Source organism: Parus major, chromosome 3 (genome assembly GCF_001522545.3).
Source record: "Parus major isolate Abel chromosome 3, Parus_major1.1, whole genome shotgun sequence".
NCBI lineage: Eukaryota > Metazoa > Chordata > Aves > Passeriformes > Paridae > Parus > Parus major.
Genome location: NC_031770.1, coordinates 42,463,821 through 42,485,124, shown reverse-complemented (window position 1 = coordinate 42,485,124; position 21,304 = coordinate 42,463,821). Strand labels below are relative to the sequence as shown.

At 41.1% G+C, this 21,304-nt stretch overlaps 1 protein-coding gene across 2 annotated transcripts in view; it reads right to left on the bottom strand.

Annotated features, from left to right (window-relative positions):
- Nucleotides 1-21,304, bottom strand: part of TSNAX (translin associated factor X) — a 56,872-nt gene that overhangs the window by 12,645 nt on the left and 22,923 nt on the right. Inside the window, exons 1-4 of one of the 2 annotated variants that reach the window (XM_015622046.2) lie at nucleotides 13,269-13,331; nucleotides 11,238-11,345; nucleotides 6,916-7,030; nucleotides 5,231-5,361 (exon numbers count right to left, since the gene is read on the bottom strand). In XM_015622046.2, coding sequence (XP_015477532.1) covers nucleotides 5,231-5,361; nucleotides 6,916-7,030; nucleotides 11,238-11,345; nucleotides 13,269-13,284 — 370 coding nt within the window. In that variant the 5' untranslated portion in view covers nucleotides 13,285-13,331. Of the gene's footprint in view, nucleotides 1-5,230; nucleotides 5,362-6,915; nucleotides 7,031-11,237; nucleotides 11,346-13,268; nucleotides 13,332-21,304 lie in introns of those variants that run through there. The other variant, XM_015622047.3, reaches the window with a different exon arrangement.

The window sequence follows — 21,304 nt, the reverse complement described above, 5'->3', positions numbered from 1 at the left end:
TGGGGTCACTGTAGCCAAAGTGTAGGACTATACACATGTTGCAGAGCACTTTTTTCTTGTCTTCAAGTTCTGTCCAAATATTTTCTGTATACTGTTGATATTTCCCTCAGTAGTTGAGAGTTAAATATATATATATAAATACTCAAACACATATATACAAATTTTAAAAATATATATACATATATATTTTTATATATGTATATATATATATATATTTGTATATACATATATAGACATTTTAAAAATCCTGAAAAAATTCTTCCTTTCTTTCATAAATTCATACAATCTTTTTCAGTCCTTTTCTTGCATAGTGCCTCTCAACAATTTTAAAGAAAGAGTACATATTTCCTCACAGGATATATAAGGTATACACTGCAAAGCAGGCAAAAGGAGCAGGAATTCTATATTACAAATAGTAAAGCTTTAAAAATATCAACAAAGCAGAACACTCTAACATAACAAATGAAGAGCTCTGCATTAAAAAAAGACTTCATTATTTCAGTATCTCTTTGTTTGCTTGTTTAATCATCCCCTGGGACAATCTGTACTGTTAAGAAACGTGTAGAAAACAGTCATCAGTTTTTGTTGTTGTTCAATTAGTGCTATACTCAGTGTTTGAGCTCATGCAAGTGTCCTTTGGGGAAACGTCCTGCGTGCCATTAGCACTATTCTTAATGAGGGAAAGCATGAAACTCCTTTAGTGCTCTGCCAGAATTGTTTTATCTTCAAGTCAAAAGAACAACTGCTTGGAGTAACCCCAAAAAAAGCATTTAACAATTGCAAGTGGCAAACAATATTCCCAAGCATAATACTCATAGCATTCTTCTATTTATAGGCTAACAGTTATTATACTGAATAAAATATGTATTAGGCAGCTTTATTATGCAGACAATCATGATTCCCCAGTTAAGGCTGCTACAGTGGCTTCCTCTATAAGCCCCATTTTGAACCCTTTTACTCCTTCTGAGAGGTAGGGTGGGGAACAGGAGGATGTTTCATGTTTGGTTTCAAGACAAAGGAGAATATTTTTAGGAAGTTTGAGGTTAATTAGACATGCTGCTTTTGAGACATGGGACATAAGTGGTTTTTTATTCTTTTTGGAAGAAAAAAGCAGTTTAATGACAATGTTTTTGTTCATAAAAATCTTTTTAACTAGTTCTCCAGAATTTCTTTAAAATACAAAATCACAGTTGAAAACTAGGATAAAGGAAGGTCAAGACTTACAGCCCTAGGAAATATATGAAGACAAAGAATCTAGTACTTTTCTTAGCTACATTTATTTTCAAAAACACATGCAAGCTTTTTCCACTGGAAAAAAAACAAATCAACAATAAAAGAACATTAGACTTAAAACCAAAACTAAAAGCAACATTCTTAATTCTTATCACTGCTCACCTCCCAGTTACAGTTCTTCATAAACAGTGGCAGGGAGGTGGAATAAAGCATTCCCTCTCCCAGCTGCTCTTCATCTAACTGTTCCTTCATTCTTCCTGTTTCTAGGTTTTCTATCTCAGCTTCATAATCCTGACATCAAGCATCTTCACATCTCTGACACCTCCTTGATCCCAGCTTAAGCACAATCAAGATCTACATGTCTTGAAGCCTGCATATTCCCTTTTTTGCCATCCTGACGACTAACTGGAGTGCAGAGGATTTAACGAAGGTAAGAGTAAAGGCCTGGCTGAAAGTTAGCATTTTATACTTGTTATGCACACAAACTCATTTACACAATGCCTCAAAGCATTCCCTGTCTTCCCAATGACACACAGGTATATTCTAACACTCCCTTATGGAACATGCACTATGGGCAACAGCTGACACAAGCTTTCCTTGCAGAGGAGCACATGTAGAGGAGCTACAACATCAGTAGATGCTGTGGTTGATGTATGGAAATAGAATGAAGGCAACTTATTTCAGTTGGATTTTATAAGCAGTCTTCTTAACGAGGTACAAATACCTAATTGCAGAAACAATAGACATGGGAGATCTTAGGGCCAAGCAGTATGATACAACTAATGGGAGTACACAGCCTTGCCATTTACCTCAACTGAAGAGAGGGGAAAAGTAAAAATACAGCCATTTCCAGTTCTAACTTCAGAAATGCATCGAGGTGTATTTCTACCCTACAGTTCTATCCAAAAAAACAGCAAAGTTCAGGTATTTGAGAGATTGCACCCCTGACTGATGGAAAGATGAACAGCAGATTCTACTTCTTCTCCCCCTTATTTAGCACACTAATACCTTCTTGCCTTCCTTTTTTTTTACCTCAAGAGGTCAGAAAGATTCATTCACTTAAGTTTTCTTTAGACTGTAGTAAGAAAATTCTTTAATTCTATGACAATCTCAACCCAAGTCCCATGTAAGCATTAAGGATGTGCTACCATACGTGCAACTCTGTGCAGTTCTGGATGTCACAATTTAAAAAGGATGTGAAGGTCCCTGAAGGCATCCAGAGGAGAGCAACAAAGCTGGTGAAATGGTTGGAAGGAATGTCCCATAAGGAGCAGTCAAGGACTTCAGGCTTGTGTAGCTTGGAGAGGACAAGGCTGAGAGGCAGCCTCATTGCTCCCTACAGGTTCCTGAGGAGGGGAAGTGGAGAAGGTGGTGCTGATCTCCTGTCCCATCCAGTGACAGGATGTGTGGGAATGGCTCTAAGTTGCACCAGGCAGGGGTATTTCTTTTGAAAAGGTGGTCAAACACAGGAACAGGCTTCCTAGAGAGGTGGTTTATGCCCCAGGCCTGTCAGTGCTGAGAAGAGGCATTTGGACAATGCTCTTAACAACTTGTTTTGAATTTTGGTCAGCCCTGAAGTGGTCAGGCAGTGACACTGGATGATCACTGTAGGTTCTTTCCATCTGAATTTGCCTATTCTGTTCAAAAAGTTTTTCAGCTCTGGAGGAAACTGTGTCAGCATACATATGCAGCAGGTCTGTAATTTCCTTTGATCACTACTTCTACTACTAACCTCTCCTAGAGTAACTCATCCTGCTCTAAAATGGACAAATACATCTCAGTCATTTTAAGAGGCTGAGATTTACAACACTGGAAAAATCTATTAAAAAATTCTGAATTGTTTCTGACAGAATACCTGCAGTTGTTTTCTAAACAGTTTATTCAGGTATATTCTGGTATTAATGAGTACCTTTATGCAAGTAAAAAACAAATTATGCAGGAAAATCAGTATAGCTGATGGTGTGCGTTTACCAAATACACAAAGCAAAGCTGAACAACAGGGTTTTTTTTATTAATTTCTTTTTTTTTCGGTTTGTTTTGGTTGGCCAAGTTTTGGTTTTTTTTCTTTTAAAAAGGAATTTTACTTTTTGTTTTTTGAAATTTTTTTTTTTTTCAGGAACCAAAACCGTTAATTTTTTTTTACTAAGAGGAGAGAATCTGGACATAGAAAACTAGCATCAGGTTTGTTTACTTGTTTTTTAAGAACCTGGATACACACAGAAGTTATTGTGCAGTTACTATCCATATATCTGTTATGTAGGTATACTCTCTTATGTGTGAGATGATTCCAATTCCAGGTGATTCAAATGATCAATCTAATTCCAGGCCAACTGCTCCTCAGCAGAACTAGAGGCAAGGTAAGCCTCTTTGAATTTACTGCCACAAAGACATGTATCAAACAAAACAGAGACATTTCAGGTGAGGCAGCTGATGCAGAGTAAGTGGTTACCTGGTGAGAATCTTGCTCACATGGCATGGCTGATGGCTTGCATCACACAGTGTCAAAAGACCCATGAGGCAGCAGACCTCAAACACTGCTGCTCTATACACAGCACTATATGACTCACACGGGACTACAGACTTCAGGGGCTATTCAAACAAACTTTACAGGTCACAATGAAGCTTCCAAAAACTTTTGTTCACAAAACTGAATGCAAGGATTCTCAGCTTTTATAAGCAGTACTTAAAACAAAAATCAAAATACTTTTTCAGTGTCTCAAGATACTCATAATACACTTGGAATAGAACTGTTCACAGTTTGAGATCATCTGTAGCGTCAGCATTTTAAATTATCTCTTTTCATTGTGTCACTACACTACTTGGCTATAAATAGCAGCAAGACACAGATTAAGTAGCTCTAAGAAAAACTACTAATATCTAATTTGAACAACCCAATGCATCACAGGTAAGAGGAGTGTGGAATTAGAACCATTAAAGGCTATCAGAGCATGTTCCTTCTGTTTCCAAATTGCTAAACTGAGACTCAAGACCTGTCTCACTCTTAAACTAAAGTTTGTGTGTACAAGTTAACTTGTACTTGTGAGTACAAGTTAACTTGAGCATTGTTTGTCTTGTAAACTACATACATGTATTTGCTGCTGGTTTATCAAATCAATCTTATGGACATTTTTAAACAATTAAATAATTCAGGGCAAATCTTCAGCTCTCATCAACTGAAGAAGTTATGCCTAAGCAAGGAAAGATATACACAATTCTGAATTGTTTAAAATGAGATTGATAAACACAAGACACTTTCATACCATTTTATACTAAGATGTCAAAGAAGCAGTTACATATTTTACTCATGTGTTGCCACAACCAAGGCACACCAATTTTAGGTAATATTCAGATTGTCAGCAAACAAATATGGTTTGACAGCAAGAGTTATGAACAAACTGGGATTTGATATCTCAAGGATGTTAGAAAAGACTGCAGTTTTCAGTGAGGAACAGAAAAAGATGCAACTGAAACACACAAACTGGTTTAACGCTTCTAACACAGGCAGAAGCATACTTTGAGCCTAGAAGAAAGAAAATGTAAATCTAAATATTCAAATTCATTAACTTTATCAACTCAAAATGACTTTATCACTCAAAATGGATAATTCCACATGGCAGTTGCTCCCACTCTCCTCTTAGAAATTGTAACCCTTCAGGAGGGGAAAATGAGTGTGCTACATGTATTCCTCTCAGTCAGAGACGACCAGCCAGTACATTTGTTAGAAATACTCCCAACTGCACTTTACGGCAAGGTCCAAATTCTTCCAGTAGAGACTCCCATTTACATCTTCCTTTAAACTGCAATGAAACTGTAGGATAATAGCTTCTCTAATACCAGAGCTAATTTTTCTAGAAACAAAGATTAACCTGAGTCCTGATTTATAACCACAGAAATGTAACGAATTCAGACCTGCAGCATGACGAGGAAGGACTGCTACATAAAGAGAAATTAAGCTTAGCTCAAAACTGCACACTTTTACTCTTTTTAAATTATGTACCTGGAGATATAGCTCTGTGGAACTGATACATGTCTTCTCCAATCAGTTCCTGTGCAACCTGCTTGATTTTCCGTCGGACAGCATCTAGCTTGACTTCAGACTCACTTAGTATTTCTTCCCCATTGGGAGCGCTGCAATCATAAAACAGAAGCTGAAAGAGCAGTTTCCAGAACATGAACAAACTGTTAAAAAACATTACACTTTTTCTTTTACAAATAAACACATTTTTACTGGCTTCAAGAAAAAGTAAAACTAATACTAGAATGAGAAACAGTTTAACTTTCACAGATACCTATTGCAGATTCCAGAACTCTGTAGATTCTTTCCAAGAAAGTAACCAACCAGCCAGAGTTCTGGTAGCATGATGTTTATTCCAGACTACAGTCATGATTATTGTTTAAGTGAGAAAAAGGAGAAACACATACAAAGGCTTCAAAAAATATTCCACAAAACTAGCAGTATTTACAGAAGTCCTTCAATCTCTTAAAAAAAAAATGTTTTGCAATACTTGACAGTATTGCAAAATACAATACATTATGTACTTCTACATGATTTTTTTTTTTTTTTTTAGGGAGTAGTTATAGACTATATTGTTCAGGAACAGCTGAAATATCTGATTCACAACCACAACATATACTTGGCATTTAAAGTTTAGTTTATCTAATTTCCTTTAATCTTTCTCTTCCCTTGAGCCCAAATAATCCACATGGTATATTAGTTTACAGTCTCTTTAAGGAACTGTTTAATTGGTCTCAAGAAAACATTTAAAAGCAAACAGTTAAAACATTTAAAAACATTTAAAACATTTAAAAACAGTTAAAACATTTAGAAGCAAACAGTGAGGAGTCCTTTGTTGTTGTTCTTTCCTACACAAGTTCCCAACGACCTAGCCCATGCAGTGGGAGTAGTTATTTACAGTCAAGGCTGCAGAAGGTACTGGAATCATCACAGTACCTCTTCTTGCAGAAGAAAACCAAGTTAAAGAGCAGGCAACTTCATAATCTCCATTTATAAGTGTAACTATAAATAGTTACTACATCAACATAAATATATTGATAGGTAACAAAATGAAAATCAAGATAAATGAAATTATGAAGAAAAGAAACAGGGAGAGCTGTTATAACATGCAAGACCAGTGTTTGTCACCTACAGCAAACACTTTACAAAGAAGGTTATGCAAAGCTTCAAATTTTCCTGTTGCTCTTCTAGTTTGTCTCTGGCTTCCAAAGATTGCTTGAAGGCTCAAGAGCACAAAACCTATAAAAGCTCAAAACTTCACACAGAAGCCTATCCAGCTGTAGTATTTACATAAACAGACCCCAGGTCACCTCCTATTTGGGTGCAGCAACCAAAACGGTGACAGAACTGCCCGAGCAAGTAACCTGAAGGAAGGGTGCATACTCCTCTCTCACAGCTTGCTGAAAGCTGGAAGGCTCTCATCTGCTGCTCACTCTACTGCTTTACACTGGTTTAATAAACCAATAAAACCAACCCAGAAACCTGAACCAGCATCTTTTAATTCTTTAACTGGAATGCGCATTCATTAGCTCGCATCCACCCTAAAGGACGTTTATGGGAAGTTAATTAAATTCCTCTCAACAGAACATTGCAGCTGTTACTCACAGACAACACTGCAAGGCAGATTGTAGATTTCTACAAACATTTTCACGCTCAAAGTGACTCACCTGGTGAACCTGTGGAGCAGAAATATCGTTCTTTTGCTTTCGATCGTTATGTCCCGACTGAGCTTCACAAGCCGTTCGTATTTATCGTGCCTGCTGTCAAGCTCCAGCTGGAATGCTGTGGAGTCAATTGTTACAGCAAAAGCTCAATTATCACATCAACACAGCGCAGGGGAAGAGAAGAGCACCTGTGCTGCACTAACTCCTTACACCAGCCTTGTCCCTGGGCACCCTTCCCCAAGGTGGGCTGTCCCTGCATGGGCCATAGCTGCACACACCATCACTGCCTGTCACCTGCCAGAGCTGCAAAATTCACCATTAATACTACCTGTGTTTAATAAGACAGGTTTAAGTAGGTATCAATTCTGATGATGCCTAAAAGCAGCCTAAACAATTTTTAAGGTAAAATATCTAGTTTTGCTAATAAAATCTATTCCACGACACTGCTGTTCTGGAAATACACTGAAAATTTTACCCCAACTCAGCAAGACTAATCAAAAAAATAAAACCCTACAATCATTTTTTAGTAAGATTCATCAGTGCCTAAGCCAATCAAATAAAAAGCATCTGGCTAAGGCACATATACTGTTCAAAATGCACCATTTAGTTATAAGAAAGGTTGCATTTCACATCCCAGCTAGACTCGGCCAAAAGTTGAGTATTTTAATATCCCTAAGGAGCAGAAGTACTAAAATAAAGTGAGATCAATTATTTAAAGTAAGATTTCTGACTTGCTGATGTTAGTTCTCTCTAACCACCACAAATACAGAGAAGAGAGGAAGTGTATCTGGTTTTGACAGTCAAACATTATGAATGTTTCACAAATACCATTAACATTTTATATACCATTATTCTAGTAAATAAATCACTAATAGGTGCTTACAACCTATCTAACAAATTTCCTATATAAATATCTGAGGTGTCAAAGTCTCTGTGCAAGAAGATGCAGTAAATAAACCAAGAGGTTACATTTTTAAAGGGTCTCACTAGTGAGTAACTTCAAAAAAGCATAGCAGTTCACTGGCAAGCAAGGTTCAGATAACACTAGAAAAATAGTTCTGTATTTCTCATCACCTCATCATCTCATCTCATCAACCAGTAAAAACTTGGTTCTTCTCATTTTGTTCTACTCTTCCTAATCTTACTCTGAAACTCTAAGATAACTCACAAATGCTCCTACTGATTTTTTAGTTCTTATATATGTCTGGTGTGTCTCTTGCAAATTCTGAGAGTCAATTCCACCCCTGAATTATCATCAAGAAATTTCCTCATATCATAGTGACAGGAGCTTGAGGAAGGGTGACTTCCCTTCATAGGATGACACAGATGACATTTCCAAGGACCATTTAAAAATGTCATCTGCTGGGAAATTTACTATTCTCAACATCTGCAATATTAGCAACACCACTATCTTTTCTGGATACTTGTGGCTTTTAGACTTTTCTCTGTTAGGTTTCAAACCTGTTAGGGACTACAAACCTGTTAGTGAAGTGCTTTATATTCTAAAGTAAACCAGACAAATACAATAATGTTTAGCCTAACAAGATGCAAAAAACCCTACTGTATTGTGCTATTGCCTAAAATTGCAAAGGATTAGAACTTGGGAGTTTTCCAAGCTAACACATCAAAACTATACAGTCACTTCCTACACACATTCCACTGTAATGTCTAATTTCACACTGAAAGTAAAGACTCAGACTCTATTCATAATCTTGATGGTGTTAAATCAGACCATTAAATATGACAATTCCCAAACCTTAACCTTACAAATCAAGGTAGCATCCACTCTCTTTATCACTGACCTGTCATATTTAAAGTGTATTTTAAAAAAAATCAAAACATGTAACTCCTTGGATTTTGACTAATTAGACCATTCCTTGATTCTTATGATTATTCTAGAAGACAATTTCTCATTACTTTTTGGAAAACATTGATGCAAATAGATCAATTCAAGCACATCCTTTCAAAGATCAAAAAGAGCAAAATGTGTACACCCATTTAAGGCCACACATTAACGAGTCAAACCCGGTTGTGTGTATAGACCAGGGAATGAGGGGCTGAAGAGCCCTGCTGCAGAAATGGGCCTGGGGGTCCTGGTCGATGGCAAGCTGAACATGAGTCAGCAGTGCCCTGGCAGCCAGGCACTGGGGGGCATCAGGCACAGCGTGGCCAGCCAGGCAAGGGGGGGGATTGTCCCGCTCTGCTCTGCACTAGGGAGGCCTCACCTCAAATACTGTGTGTGGTTTTTTTGGCAAAACAATATAAGAAAGATCTTAAGATCTTAGAGAGCATCTAAAGGAAGGCAATGAAGATGGTGAAGGGTCTGGAGGGGAAGCTGTATGAGCAGCAGTTGAGGTCACTCTGTCTGTTCAGCCTGGAGAGAAGGAGATGGAGGGCAGACTTTCAACATTCTCATGAAGGAAAGAAAGCAGAAGGGCAGGTACCGATCTCTTCACTCTGGCGACCAGTGACAGGACCCAAGGGAGCAGCCTGAAATTGTGCCAGGGGAGGTTTAAGTTAAGTATCAGGAAAGATTCTTCACTCAGGGGGTGGCTGGGCACTGGAACAGGCTTCTGAGAGAAGTGTTCACAGCAACAATCCTGTCTGAGTACAAGAAACAACTGGACAATATTCTTAGGCACATGGTGTGATTCTTGGGATGTCCTGCACAGGGCCAGGAGTTGGACTCAATCACGCTGGTGTATCAGTTCCAACTTAGCATAGCCCATGATTATATGATTAAGTTGTTTAGATTCAGAAAACATACACAGAAATAGTGCACAACTGGTTCACCTTATACAACTTGCTCAACTATAAACCATCTGGAGCACACCTTATCCTCATACTTCTGCCTGACATGGAGACAAAGACCATCATCATCTTTATCTGGGGCAGTACACATGGTGCACTTTATATTGCACTAAACACTTTTGCAGTAAGTACAAAGAGCGGATCTTTGAAAAACTTTGAAAAAACCATGTCCCTTAAACTCTGAAATTAATCAAACACGGATGCCTGGATCTCATGAGAAGGGATGGAAACAAGCAGTTTTGAAGTGGAAATAATGGCAACTTTATGACAAACTGCTATTCATGACAGTGAAAAATTGAAGTTGAAAGTACAGTTGCTCTACTCAATTCAAGAGCAAGGGTATCTACAATACTCAATATAAATGATAGAGTGGTTTGACTGAAAGAAGCCTTAAAGGTCACCTAGTTCCAACCTCTCCTCCCACAGGCAAGGACACATTACACTAGATCAGGCTGCTCAAAGCCCACTCCAACCCGGCCTTGAACACTTCCAGAGATGGGGCAGCTACAGCTTCTCTAGGCAAAGTTCAGGGGTCATGGTTAATCATCTGCCAAGCTGATTTACACAGAAAAAATATAAACATCCATTTTTTAAAAAGCCAGGAAGTAATATGACATTGAAGTACACATTAACCATCTAAAGCAGCCAGCCAGCTTATATTTCACCCTTCTTAGCTTCGTAAAAAATATCTGGCAAGGGGAAAATTTTACAACAACAATTAATCTGTTCAACATTTAAAATCTCCTTCCTTCTTTAGTCATTCATTCATTCTCATTTCTGAAGGTCAACTTTGGCTTGGTAGGGATTGCCTAATGAGAAATTTAAATTTACTGGACTTTAAATCTGGTTTGGTGAAAAATCCTATAAAAACAACTTGGCTGAAGGGAAGTTTACACCTGCCTATTTAAAGAATTTCAAATATATGTTAATATTTAAAAGGCATTCAAAGTGAATAAAGTGACTACATAAAGGTCTATATTAGTTAGTTGAAGTTTTTGGGTTTTTTTAAAGTGCAGGTATAAACAACTACCAACTCTTAAAACAATGCATCCAGATTTCCATTTAAGTAGCTTAGTCATCTGTGCACCACAGCCATGGTCAGAGCCTCCTCAGTTTCCCAAAGGTCACCATCTCCTGTTGCCCCTGTGGCTCAGATTTTGTATTACAGCTCTGCAGATCCTACGGTTTTCTGCCACCAAAGGGCCCGGTCACTTTTTACCTGGCTGAACACTTGTGCAGTTTGCTCAGCATCAGGTTCAGCACAAGGGAGGAGGGCAGGGGGAACAGCAGGTGGGATGGAAATGGGAGCAAGTCATGAACCAGGCAGAGCTATGCAAAATCCCACTCCCAGGACTTTACTGCACAAAATGCAGAACACTAAGCTCTAAAGCTATGGAGTATGAGTCTAACCAGTTTCAAGTTTCTCCCTTGGAGAGAGCTAGTTTATTCCACTAATAATTCCTCACAATTTCTACACCACATTTTTAAAATCTGGCTTTCAAATGCTTACTTACATTTAAAAGATGCCATCAAAGCTGAAGGTGGGTTAACATTCTCTTTCTCTTCTCTTCTTTGACCATGTGGAAAATTGTCATGCTTTCGTTTTCTGAACCCACCTGATCCTATTAAATAGAAGATAGACACAAAAAAAAAAAAAAAAAGTATTTACAAATATAGTTTTTCCAGAGCATAAGGAGCACCAGAATGCTGTCTTCAGAGCATTCCTGACAGCAGTCATATTCTACAGGACAGAATAAGGTAAATGGATGAACCTTATTATCAACTGATGCCAGCTTCACATTATCACATTACTTTTTCTACTACATTGCTAGTGAAAATTAGGGAAAAAAAAATACACTTCAATGGATGAGTGTGGCAGGAACCTAAGCCTTTTTTTTTAAAGTCTTTGGGTCTTCACACCCTTTTATGTTTTCTTGCTGTAAGAAAATGGTTGCATGGAAATCCTTGTATGACCAAGGACCTACACGATTAGACCTTTCTTTTTCTTTCTTTTTTTTTTTTTTCCCTAACTATTTTAAATATTCAGCTTGAAATTAGTCAATGAGCCTGCAAGTTTTTGCTACTGTGATTTATGTCACGGGTCTTCAGTAACCAGAAAAAGAAGTAAGGCACAATTTAAGGAGACTACCCCTATTCAGGTACACAGGTTTAGCTCCTGCAGGGTAGCTTCTTAGGCCCTTACACTCTGCCCATAAACCAGTTTCTTCTCTGAATATAGGTGCTCACTTCAACTGCTTTGTATGCCTCTTCCTTAATCCTCCTTTTCACACCCACAACCAGAACTCATCTCTTTTGGACTATGTTTTACTCCCAATTTTTACCTTGCATTGTTTCTTCCTTTTATCCTTCCTTCACCTTGTACTAAATCATTGTGTAACCCATGTGTCAACCATTCCTCCCTCTCTATCCCTCCTTTTGGTGACAGCTGGACACTGTCCCTAATGGAGCCCAAAATTTGGCAAACTTGAATACAGGCATACCTTTTGAATACATGGAGTTCTCTCAACTTCCTTAAAAGAAGAACCAAGGGAACACTGGATTTTAAAATGTTTCCGCTTAATTGTTTATTATTCCAAACCAAAACTATAAGTGGGTGTAGCTACTTTCTTAAAGAGGAAACTGAAAATATTTTTTTCCTTCTTTTCTGTTGGACATGAATTCAGGGTTTTGTTTATCCTATAGCAGTTTAAAACATTAAATGCATCTCCTGGAAGAGTGCTGAGGGGGGGTCTGTGTGATTCTCAGTGGTGCAATGCAATAGGACAAAAGGAAACAGGCAGAGACCGATGCTCAGGAAGTTCCATTCTTCCTGAATACGAGGGAGAAAATTACTGTGCAGGTGACTGAGCACTGGAACAGGCTGTCCTGAGAGGTTATGGAGTCTCCCTCAGTGGAGATGTTTAAGAACCACCTGGACACAATCCTGTGCCAGGATGACCCTGCCTGAGCAGGGAGCTTGGAACAGATGACCCCCTGTGGTCCCTTCCAGCCTGACTCGTTCTGTGACTCTCATTCTGTGATTGCCAGGGCTAAACCAACACACAGGCGGTAGAACAAGCTGTGAAAAATATGCATTTCACATAAATATTATGTTATATATGTAAGATTTTATACACACACATATATACACACACACTATACTGAATACTTAGCACAAGCGCTTTACAGGCCTCACACACTCAGCTTCCCTCTGTGGCATCTGCTTTTCCATCCCCAGGGATGCAGATCCCTATAGCTACGTTCCCTGGCGCACCCGTACAGCCGCAAGGGGAAGGCAGGGCACCCACGAAGGGAAGGTCAGGGACACCCGTGAAGGAGCGGCCTGCCTCTCTCCGTGCGAGTTTTACGACACAGCCGAAGGGCACCGCTCGGCACGGCAGAGGCTCCGCACCCCGGTCCCCTCCGAGCCGCAGGGCCTTCCCCCACTTCCGCCGGCTCCAGCTTCTCACGCCTCGATTTCCTGAGGGTGGGAAAGGAAGGGAAAAGGAGGGAAAGAGAGGGGAGGGGAGGGAAGGAGACATCACCTTCCTTGCCGCTCATCCCGCTGCCGCCGCCGCGCAGCGTCCCCGCGGCAACCCGCAGCCGCCCCGCGCGCCGCCAGGGCCCCGCCGCCCCCGCCCTACCGGCGCCATGGCGGGGCGCCCCGCGGGTGCCTGACGGCGAAACGCCACACAGGCAGACGGAGCCCGGCGCGCCGCCCGCGGCTCGGGAGGCGCGGTGCGGAGCAGTGGAGGAGCGGAACGGGAATCGGACGTTGCTGCCGTGATATCGGGGCAGCGCGGAGGCCGGGCCGTGCCTCCGAGAAGGCGGCTCCGTGGGCAGCTAGTGTGCGACCCCGTCGTAGGGCCTCGGCGCCCGCGGCACGACGGGACATGTAGTGCCGGGTGCGGCGGCGGCGCGGTCGGACTGGGGCCGGGGGAGCTCTGGGGTTGCCTGCCTGCCATGTCCCGCCACCGGGGCAACGGTGGTTCTCGGCTTGGACCCGCTGAAATCCACCGACACTCCTCAGCCCGGACCCGCACAAAGCGATTGTCATGTCGCCTTCCCCTCACCCCCGACCGTCTCCTTACTGCCTCTTTCTTCCCTGACATATCAGGTCTACGGTGCTTCCACAGAATCAGTTGGGTTAAAAAAGACTTCTGAGATCATCGAGTCCAACCTATGGCTGAACGTCAACCAGACCATGGCACTGAGTGCCACGTCCAGTCTTAAACACTCCCAGGGATGGAGACTCCAGGACCTTCCCGGGGAGCCCATCCCAATGTCCAATCGTGACGTTCTTTCTGTGAATAAATTCCTCCTCCAATCCAACCTAAACCTCCCCTGGCACAGCTTGAGACTGTGTCCTCTGCTTACTGCCTGTCCAGTCCTGTCTCCTGAGTGCCCCTTTCCTCCCTGGCATGTCAGGATCCAGGCGCTTTCCTTCCAGGCAAGGTGAATGGGAGCAGACTCCCAGCGCAGCACCAGGTGCCGCGTTACTCCCTCTTAGTGCCGGTCCACCGGCTGTGCCAGGAGAAAGAGGCCAGGGAGGATGGCAAACTTACACCGAGACAGAGTCTGGAAACTGGAGACACTAACTGTACACCAAAGAAGATCTGATAATGAAGCCACCTGACACCAGCAAAAGAAATCTGAGAGGCAGCAGATGTAGCTGCTGGTACAGAGGAGGCAAATTCCCAAACCCAGTTTTTTTGCATCCTATGTTTAGTCAGGCCTGGTAAAAATTATGTTTTGTCTACTGGAGATGTAGTGTGAGTGTTTTCAGAAGACACTGCAGGACTGCACACTGTAAATATTTCCCAGTACAGAGGGCCCTTGATGATGCTTCACTTATGATGATGAGGTACAATAAGTCTGCTTGCCCTCTAGATTCATACTTCCTTACACATGGATCCGATGCATTCCTCCAACGTGTTTAAAATAGGGATGTGTCTTGTAAATCCCCAACCCAAAAGGTTTGCAAATCATCAGTCTTGCTGCTCTGCTGCTAGATCTCATTTCTTGTCACAGCTGTTGCCTGTTTTAGTAGCTGGATTCCCAAGGAAACAAAGCTCATATGAGCACAAAGGCGGAGTGCTTGCAGCCTTTGTGTGTGGGTGTGCGTGTGTGCCTGTCCTTCCTCCCCACCCTTAATAATTTTTTAATCTGTTGGTCAACTGGTCGATCTGATTTGACAGAGGGAAAGAGCCTCCAGGAGTGATTATAAACATCCTGAGTAAGAAAAAATTTTTGGGTGGAACTTGCACCTTACTAGAAACCAGATAAGCCCAGCTGTGAAATGCAAATGCTTCAGAGTCCAAAGTTAGCAGAGCCCAGCCTTTGGGAGCTCTGGAAGAGCAGGGACATTAGCCCAGTATCAGGTCTTTTGCATTTAACAAATAAACAGAGACAGCTTTTGACAAACTTGAATATCAGGTACATCTGTCAACAGATTCAGGAGGACAGTAAATCACCTAACTCAGCAGAGGAGCAAAACTTTGACAGTGAGCTTTAAAGTCTCCAGGCAGCCAAGCAGGAGTTGCTCAAACCTGGTGTTTTCAACTATTGAGAACACATGACTGTCATGCAGTGTTCGAAATTATTCAGAAGTGTAACACAAAACCTCTCTCCAATTTCCTAATCTGAGAAAACATATTTCAATCACACTTGAAAAACAGAGGACAAAGAGGATCCCGGCAGAACTTCCCCAGGCCTGATCTGCATATTGAGTTGTGCAATAGCTTGACTGCTGCCCTAGCAGCTGCACAGGAGATTTCTGCTTTCTATGGGGCAAAATCAGGACATGAAATGATTTGTGTCGGTGTTATCGCTGCACACATTCAGGCACAGCCTTTTGTTTTAGAAGATGTGCAAAACTGTTATTGGAACACGTACCTTTTTTTTTTTTTTTTTTTTTTTTTTTAAACTCTGCTATTTCCCTGTTCTTGGCAGCTCTTTGGACAAAAAGCAGAGTTGTTTTGGTTATATTGATGTCGCAGGAGAGTGGAAAGAGTGCTTGCTTTTGAATGCTTCCCAGCAGTGGAGAATTTTCAGCCAATTGTAAGGAGTGAAGGTCAGGTCTTCAGCTAATTTCTGTTGTATTTAGTGGCACTTTGCACGTGCACCGAGATATTCAACTTGTTTGACATCAGTGGGATGTTGCTGTGAAAAAGTATTGGTCGGGGTTTTTCTTCTGAAACAATACACTTAAATGTGGCAGTGTTAAACCACTTTGATAACAGGTTAGTTGCAATACTTTTTGGTTTTTCTAGCTGATATTTAAACCTTTTCCCTTCTTCTTACAGTTTTGTCTTCTTTATGCCTAAAGAGAATGGCACCTGCACCTCCACAAGTGTGAAGGTGGAATAGCAACATTTTGAAGGAGGAATTGGTAGGAGAAAGGAGTTGTGAGGATTTAGGGTAGGGCAAAACCCCCAAACAAGCTAACAACACACCAACAGGGTTTTCTCAGAGACTTAAGGTCACATTAAGATTTTGTGTATGGGTTGCACACAACTGTGCTCCAAATCCTAAGACAGAGCTTTCACATGGAAAAGAATTGTTTTCCAAAACTCAGGGTTGTGAGGACAGTGCATGAGTGTATAGACCAGACAGGATCTGAGCCTTTCTGAGTAGGGAAGCCAACTGAAAACAACCACTGTAGGGGGCTGGAACTTCTCCATTCATTTTATCCCTGAAGTCTGCTGCTATGAGCAATGACCTGCTTCAGTTATGCTCCTACACAATGTCTGTTAGTGAGGATTCCTGTCCTCTGCAGTAGTATCAGCAGAGACCACCTTGAAATGGGACACAAGGGAGCAGGAAAAGAATTCTTCCTTTACTATAAAAGCCCGAGTTTAACACTCAGCTGAACTCTGTGAAGGGCAGACAGAGGAGTGTGGTGGGTCCAACTCAAGAACCACACTAGTGAGACTGCTTCAACACCTCTAGCTTCACGTAGAGGATCTGCACAGAGGCAGGACCCAGGTGATTTGTCAGACACATGAAATTACCATTTCTTACCGCCCTCAATCATTACAATGTAGCTCTGTTGAAACTGTTTAAGATCCCTGGGATCCCAGGCAGAGCTCATGGTGTAGCTCTTCATGCCGCTGTGTGGCTTATACAGCTTTAGAGACAAATGCTATCTTTGGTACCCTCCCATGTTTAAATAACCAGCCTGGGAATGTCTCCTAAGGTTTCTGCTAAAGTAGAATAGCACTATGGATAGTTAGATCCGGAATTATCCTGGCATATCCTTTTGGGTTTCATTTTATCTCATGACATGGTATTCTTAGAGCAAGATTGTGAGGTTGCCTTGGAGATGGAGGGCTTAGCCACAGGGCAAGCTGTCACACCAAAACGTTCCCATTAGCCAGGGTAACTGTGAATGCTTTCCACAAACAATTGAGTGAAGTGAAGTGACAAAAAGCTTATGAAACAGTCACAGGGGAATTGCATAAACTAGGGTCAGATGTTCAATTTGAGACTGTTCCATGACCGAGGAGTTTCGCAGCTGGTTGACGAAAGGAAGCAGGAGGTCAGCTGGTCTCTAGTTGTTATAACAACAACCTGTTATGTTTCTCAGGCAACAGAGATGCCCACAGCAGTGGCAGGATGGATCAGGAGGATGATATCCTCATTTCCTGGAATAAGGTTTGAAAGCTGTGAATATTTTTTCTGCTGGTAGAATTTGAGATTTCAGGAACCTAGTGCTAATACACCATGGTGCAGCCTTTGAGTGGATCAGCAGGAAGACTTAAGGAATGCAGCATCTATTTAGTAGACTTGTAAATGAGTGAGTGGAAAAAAGTACAGAGAGAACCCACAGATTTGCTGCAACATCCATCTGGAAAAAAAAAAAAATAGAGAGACCGGACTATGCATTGCCTTTATTCCTAATGTTTAGTTTATATCTTCCGAAGGAAAACTGGCAAGTGACCGGCTGTGAATAATGTACCCATGGGGAAAGTTTGTTTCTAAACATGAACAGTTAGTGCCTGGCTTATGTCTGGGTGGGTGTGCTGGCTATTTCATAAAGATTTCATTCTACTGAGGCAACCACATAAAAGAATTGCTTTGGAGGAATTCAAGGTGAGAATATCTTTATTTTGCATCAACACCAACACCCTTAATGCAGTAGAAGTGAAATGCAGAAATTAACCTTTCTCCTTCATCTCTCCCATGCCCTGATCTGTGTCTGAGCCCCTTGCAAAGTCTAACTGAAATTTGTATTCCTAGCTGCTCTAAATTGGCTTGCTCAATTAAATGCTGGGCTTTTCTGCAACAGCATGGAGGCAGGACAGAGAAAATGTAAGAGCTAAAGTTATAATGTGTTGTCATTTTGGAAAAGATGCTGGTGGAGTAAGAGCTGCAAGCAAAGAAAACCTAAAATGTTTCCTTCAGCTTTGGGAGTCAGAAAAATGAGTGAACCCAAGGGTGTGGCTTTCATCAGAAAAGGCAAATCCAATTACATAACAGCAGAATTTGCTTGGGTTTGTTTTTTTGCTGTTGTTGTTTGGTTGTTTGTTTTTGGTATGCATGCCTAGGTCTCTCATCTGAACTATATGAACCTTAAAAAATCTCAGATGCTTTTCAGTTCCTACAGCCCTCAGGACCCCCTGTGCCCCTGCACTGCAGTGCCAAATACATATTCTCCTTCACCCTCTTGGTCCTGTCCAATGCTGCAGTTTGCAAGTAAAGGGCAAAGGAATTAATCTGATTCATCTGCACTTAATTCTCTATGAGAAGCAATCTGAGAACGGCCTTTGTGTCTACATCTGAGAAAGGCAAGGCAATATATTATATTATATATGGAAAGCCCTTATTCATGCCTATGTAAATCAGGAATAATTATCTTTAAATTGGGTGCCATTCAGATGAGTATCAAGTCTTGAGAATTCCCAATGTACAGAATATTTTATGCTGTGGTATAGGTAGGGCCAAAATAACACAGCAAGGCTTAGCTAGTTAGAGAAATGCTTTCCTAACAATTCCCACCAAAAAGTTCTGTTAAAAAAGCAGTTAAGGTTGCTCCAGGGCAAAACACACCCACACAAGAAATGACAGGTTAGGGGAACCTTCCCTGCATAAGCTATCCTGCACACCTCACATTAACCACTCCCAGTGACAGACTCCAAACCCCAACAAGAAGCTCCCCTTGTTCTGCAGGATAAAGAAACAAACTAAACACCTCCTACATGCTTCAGTGAAAAACCCTCTGGCTTTTGTAACACTAACATTAGCAGCTGGTGCATGTGGAGAGTCTATGGTGATTATAGGGGGAAATGGAGATTAAGTGCCCCCTGAGCATAGGCTCTGTTGGTACTGCTGGTCTCAGGGACCTTCTGTAACTTCAACAGACTCCGTTTTTTCTGTGGTTGGCCTCTCCACTTAGTAGATCTTTTCCACAATGCAGAGCTGAGGAGCCATCTGTTGCTTTTTATTAGACTGGAGAATGAGCTATTTGATGTACTTACACCAGAATAAATCTTTCCCCTTGCTGAAAAAATAGCTACCTCTGCACCAGGTATTTTTATGCAGCTTCTTCTAAGTGATTTAATCCCAGATGGGCCATAAAAGGTTTTAACCTGAAAGCTGTTTTGTCACTCAGCACTGTAGGGTAGAAGGATGATGACACAAAGTTGTAATTATAATTAAAGCTTTCTTTTTTTAAAACAGAATTTTATGATTGGCATAGCATAAAATTCTGTGACCAGAATGGAATAGGATTTTTATAATTAGAATCAGTATATCACAATTTTCTAGATAACTTAGCACAAAATTTGTATCACAGGTTGGCTTACAGTTCCTAATTACCTGGATGCTCTGCAGCATGCTCTTAATACTTGGCTTGCAGTATCAATATAATAATCATAATATAGAATAAAAACTTGTGGAAAAATATGAATCACTCAGAACTTGGGGGAAGCAGATGATGTGGAAGTATCCCTGACCACTGGGAGATCATGGGGTTTGCAATCCAGTGGCAACTCTGGTCTAAATCCCACTTTGGTCTCATAAGTTCTTGATTTTATAGACAGTGCTCCGTGTTCTGCCACACCTCACTGTTTTGTGATGGTGTCATCACAACCTGTGTGCCTGAGACCTTCAAGGCTGGTAAGGAAGGGAGAAGTGAGCCCAGTGCCCAGAAACTTTGATGCTGATAGGGAAGGGGAAGAAGAATACTGTCTGATGCATGGGACCTTCCAGACCTGATGAGGAAGGGAAAGGAGACTGATACACTACCAGTTTGATCACAGAGAATGGCCATTTGCCTTTTGAACCGGGATTAGTTAAGCTGGCCATAATATGAGGGGTCAAGAAGAGGGAGTGCCAGTAACAGACTTGTATGGAAGAAGCCTTTGCTTCAGAGTGTGTTGGTGGTCTTCTATCTACTTTCCTACATAGCTTTTTACCTTCCCACACCTAGTGGCTACTTTCATCCAAGTTTCTTCTGCTAAGTGGGTCAAGTGACCAGTACTGGCAGGTTTCACCCGTCTGTTTAAATGCTAACACAGAGTTAATTCTGCCTTTTTATACCCAGGTGCTCTGGAACAATGTTTTGGCATCACACTAATAGGCTTTGTCTGCTGCCCCTGTGCCACAGGGGGCTTGTAAGTCTTCTCATACTCTGCAGAAAGGTAAATCTGTGTTGGTCCAGGCACAGAAAACAGAATTTTTGTGCTTGGTCTCAGGCAAGGGTTTTGACACAGAGGCATCAAAACAAAAAATGAAAGATGAGTAGAGGAAGTACACTTGTGTTACAGACCTTTGAGTTACAGACCTCATTCAAAACGAGCTGGAGAAAAGGTAGTAGTCTAACAATATAATTTTGTATCATGGGTGATGACCTTGAAGACACTGAGGACTGAAAACCTCTTCATGGAAACTTTCATACATATGCCAAAGCTGTGACTTGGCCACAGGTTGTCACTTCAACAGGTGTCTCCAAAATTCAGGCCCTGCTCTTGCTAAGTGCTGTGCTGTATGATCAGCTCTGACCTGGAAAACTGAAATCATATTAAAACTGTACTCATTACAGACTGAAAGTTCTATAGTTTTGTCACAGTATGAAGGCCACAGAGTGCAAATTAATAATGGTTTTATATGCATTTATATTAAAAAATCACCTTTAAAAAGTCAACATGACATCTTTATTTTTTGTCCTCCAGGAAAATCCAACTATTCTAACAAACCTCAGAGAATCAATACTTGTTGAGAAAACTGTAATAACTGAAATATTAATCCTAATGACTTTTAAATGCCTCTATTAGTTGTTTTTAAGTTTATCACAGGCTATGTAAGGGTAATGAACAAAACAGGGTAGGCTTGGAGCACAGGTCTTTTGAGTATACCTACACATGACATGTGTATCTCTACTCACTGGTCCAAGAACGTGATAAAAAATGGGTGAAATATTTCCTTTGTTCCCATGACAAGAATACATCCCATGTGGAAGTCATCAGTAACAATGCTAAGCTTCCCTGTAAGCCGTTTTGAGCCACTCTTATTAAATATACATTACACATACACCTGTACAAGTTGAAGACTTGGAAGAACACGTCTATTCCCCAGAAAT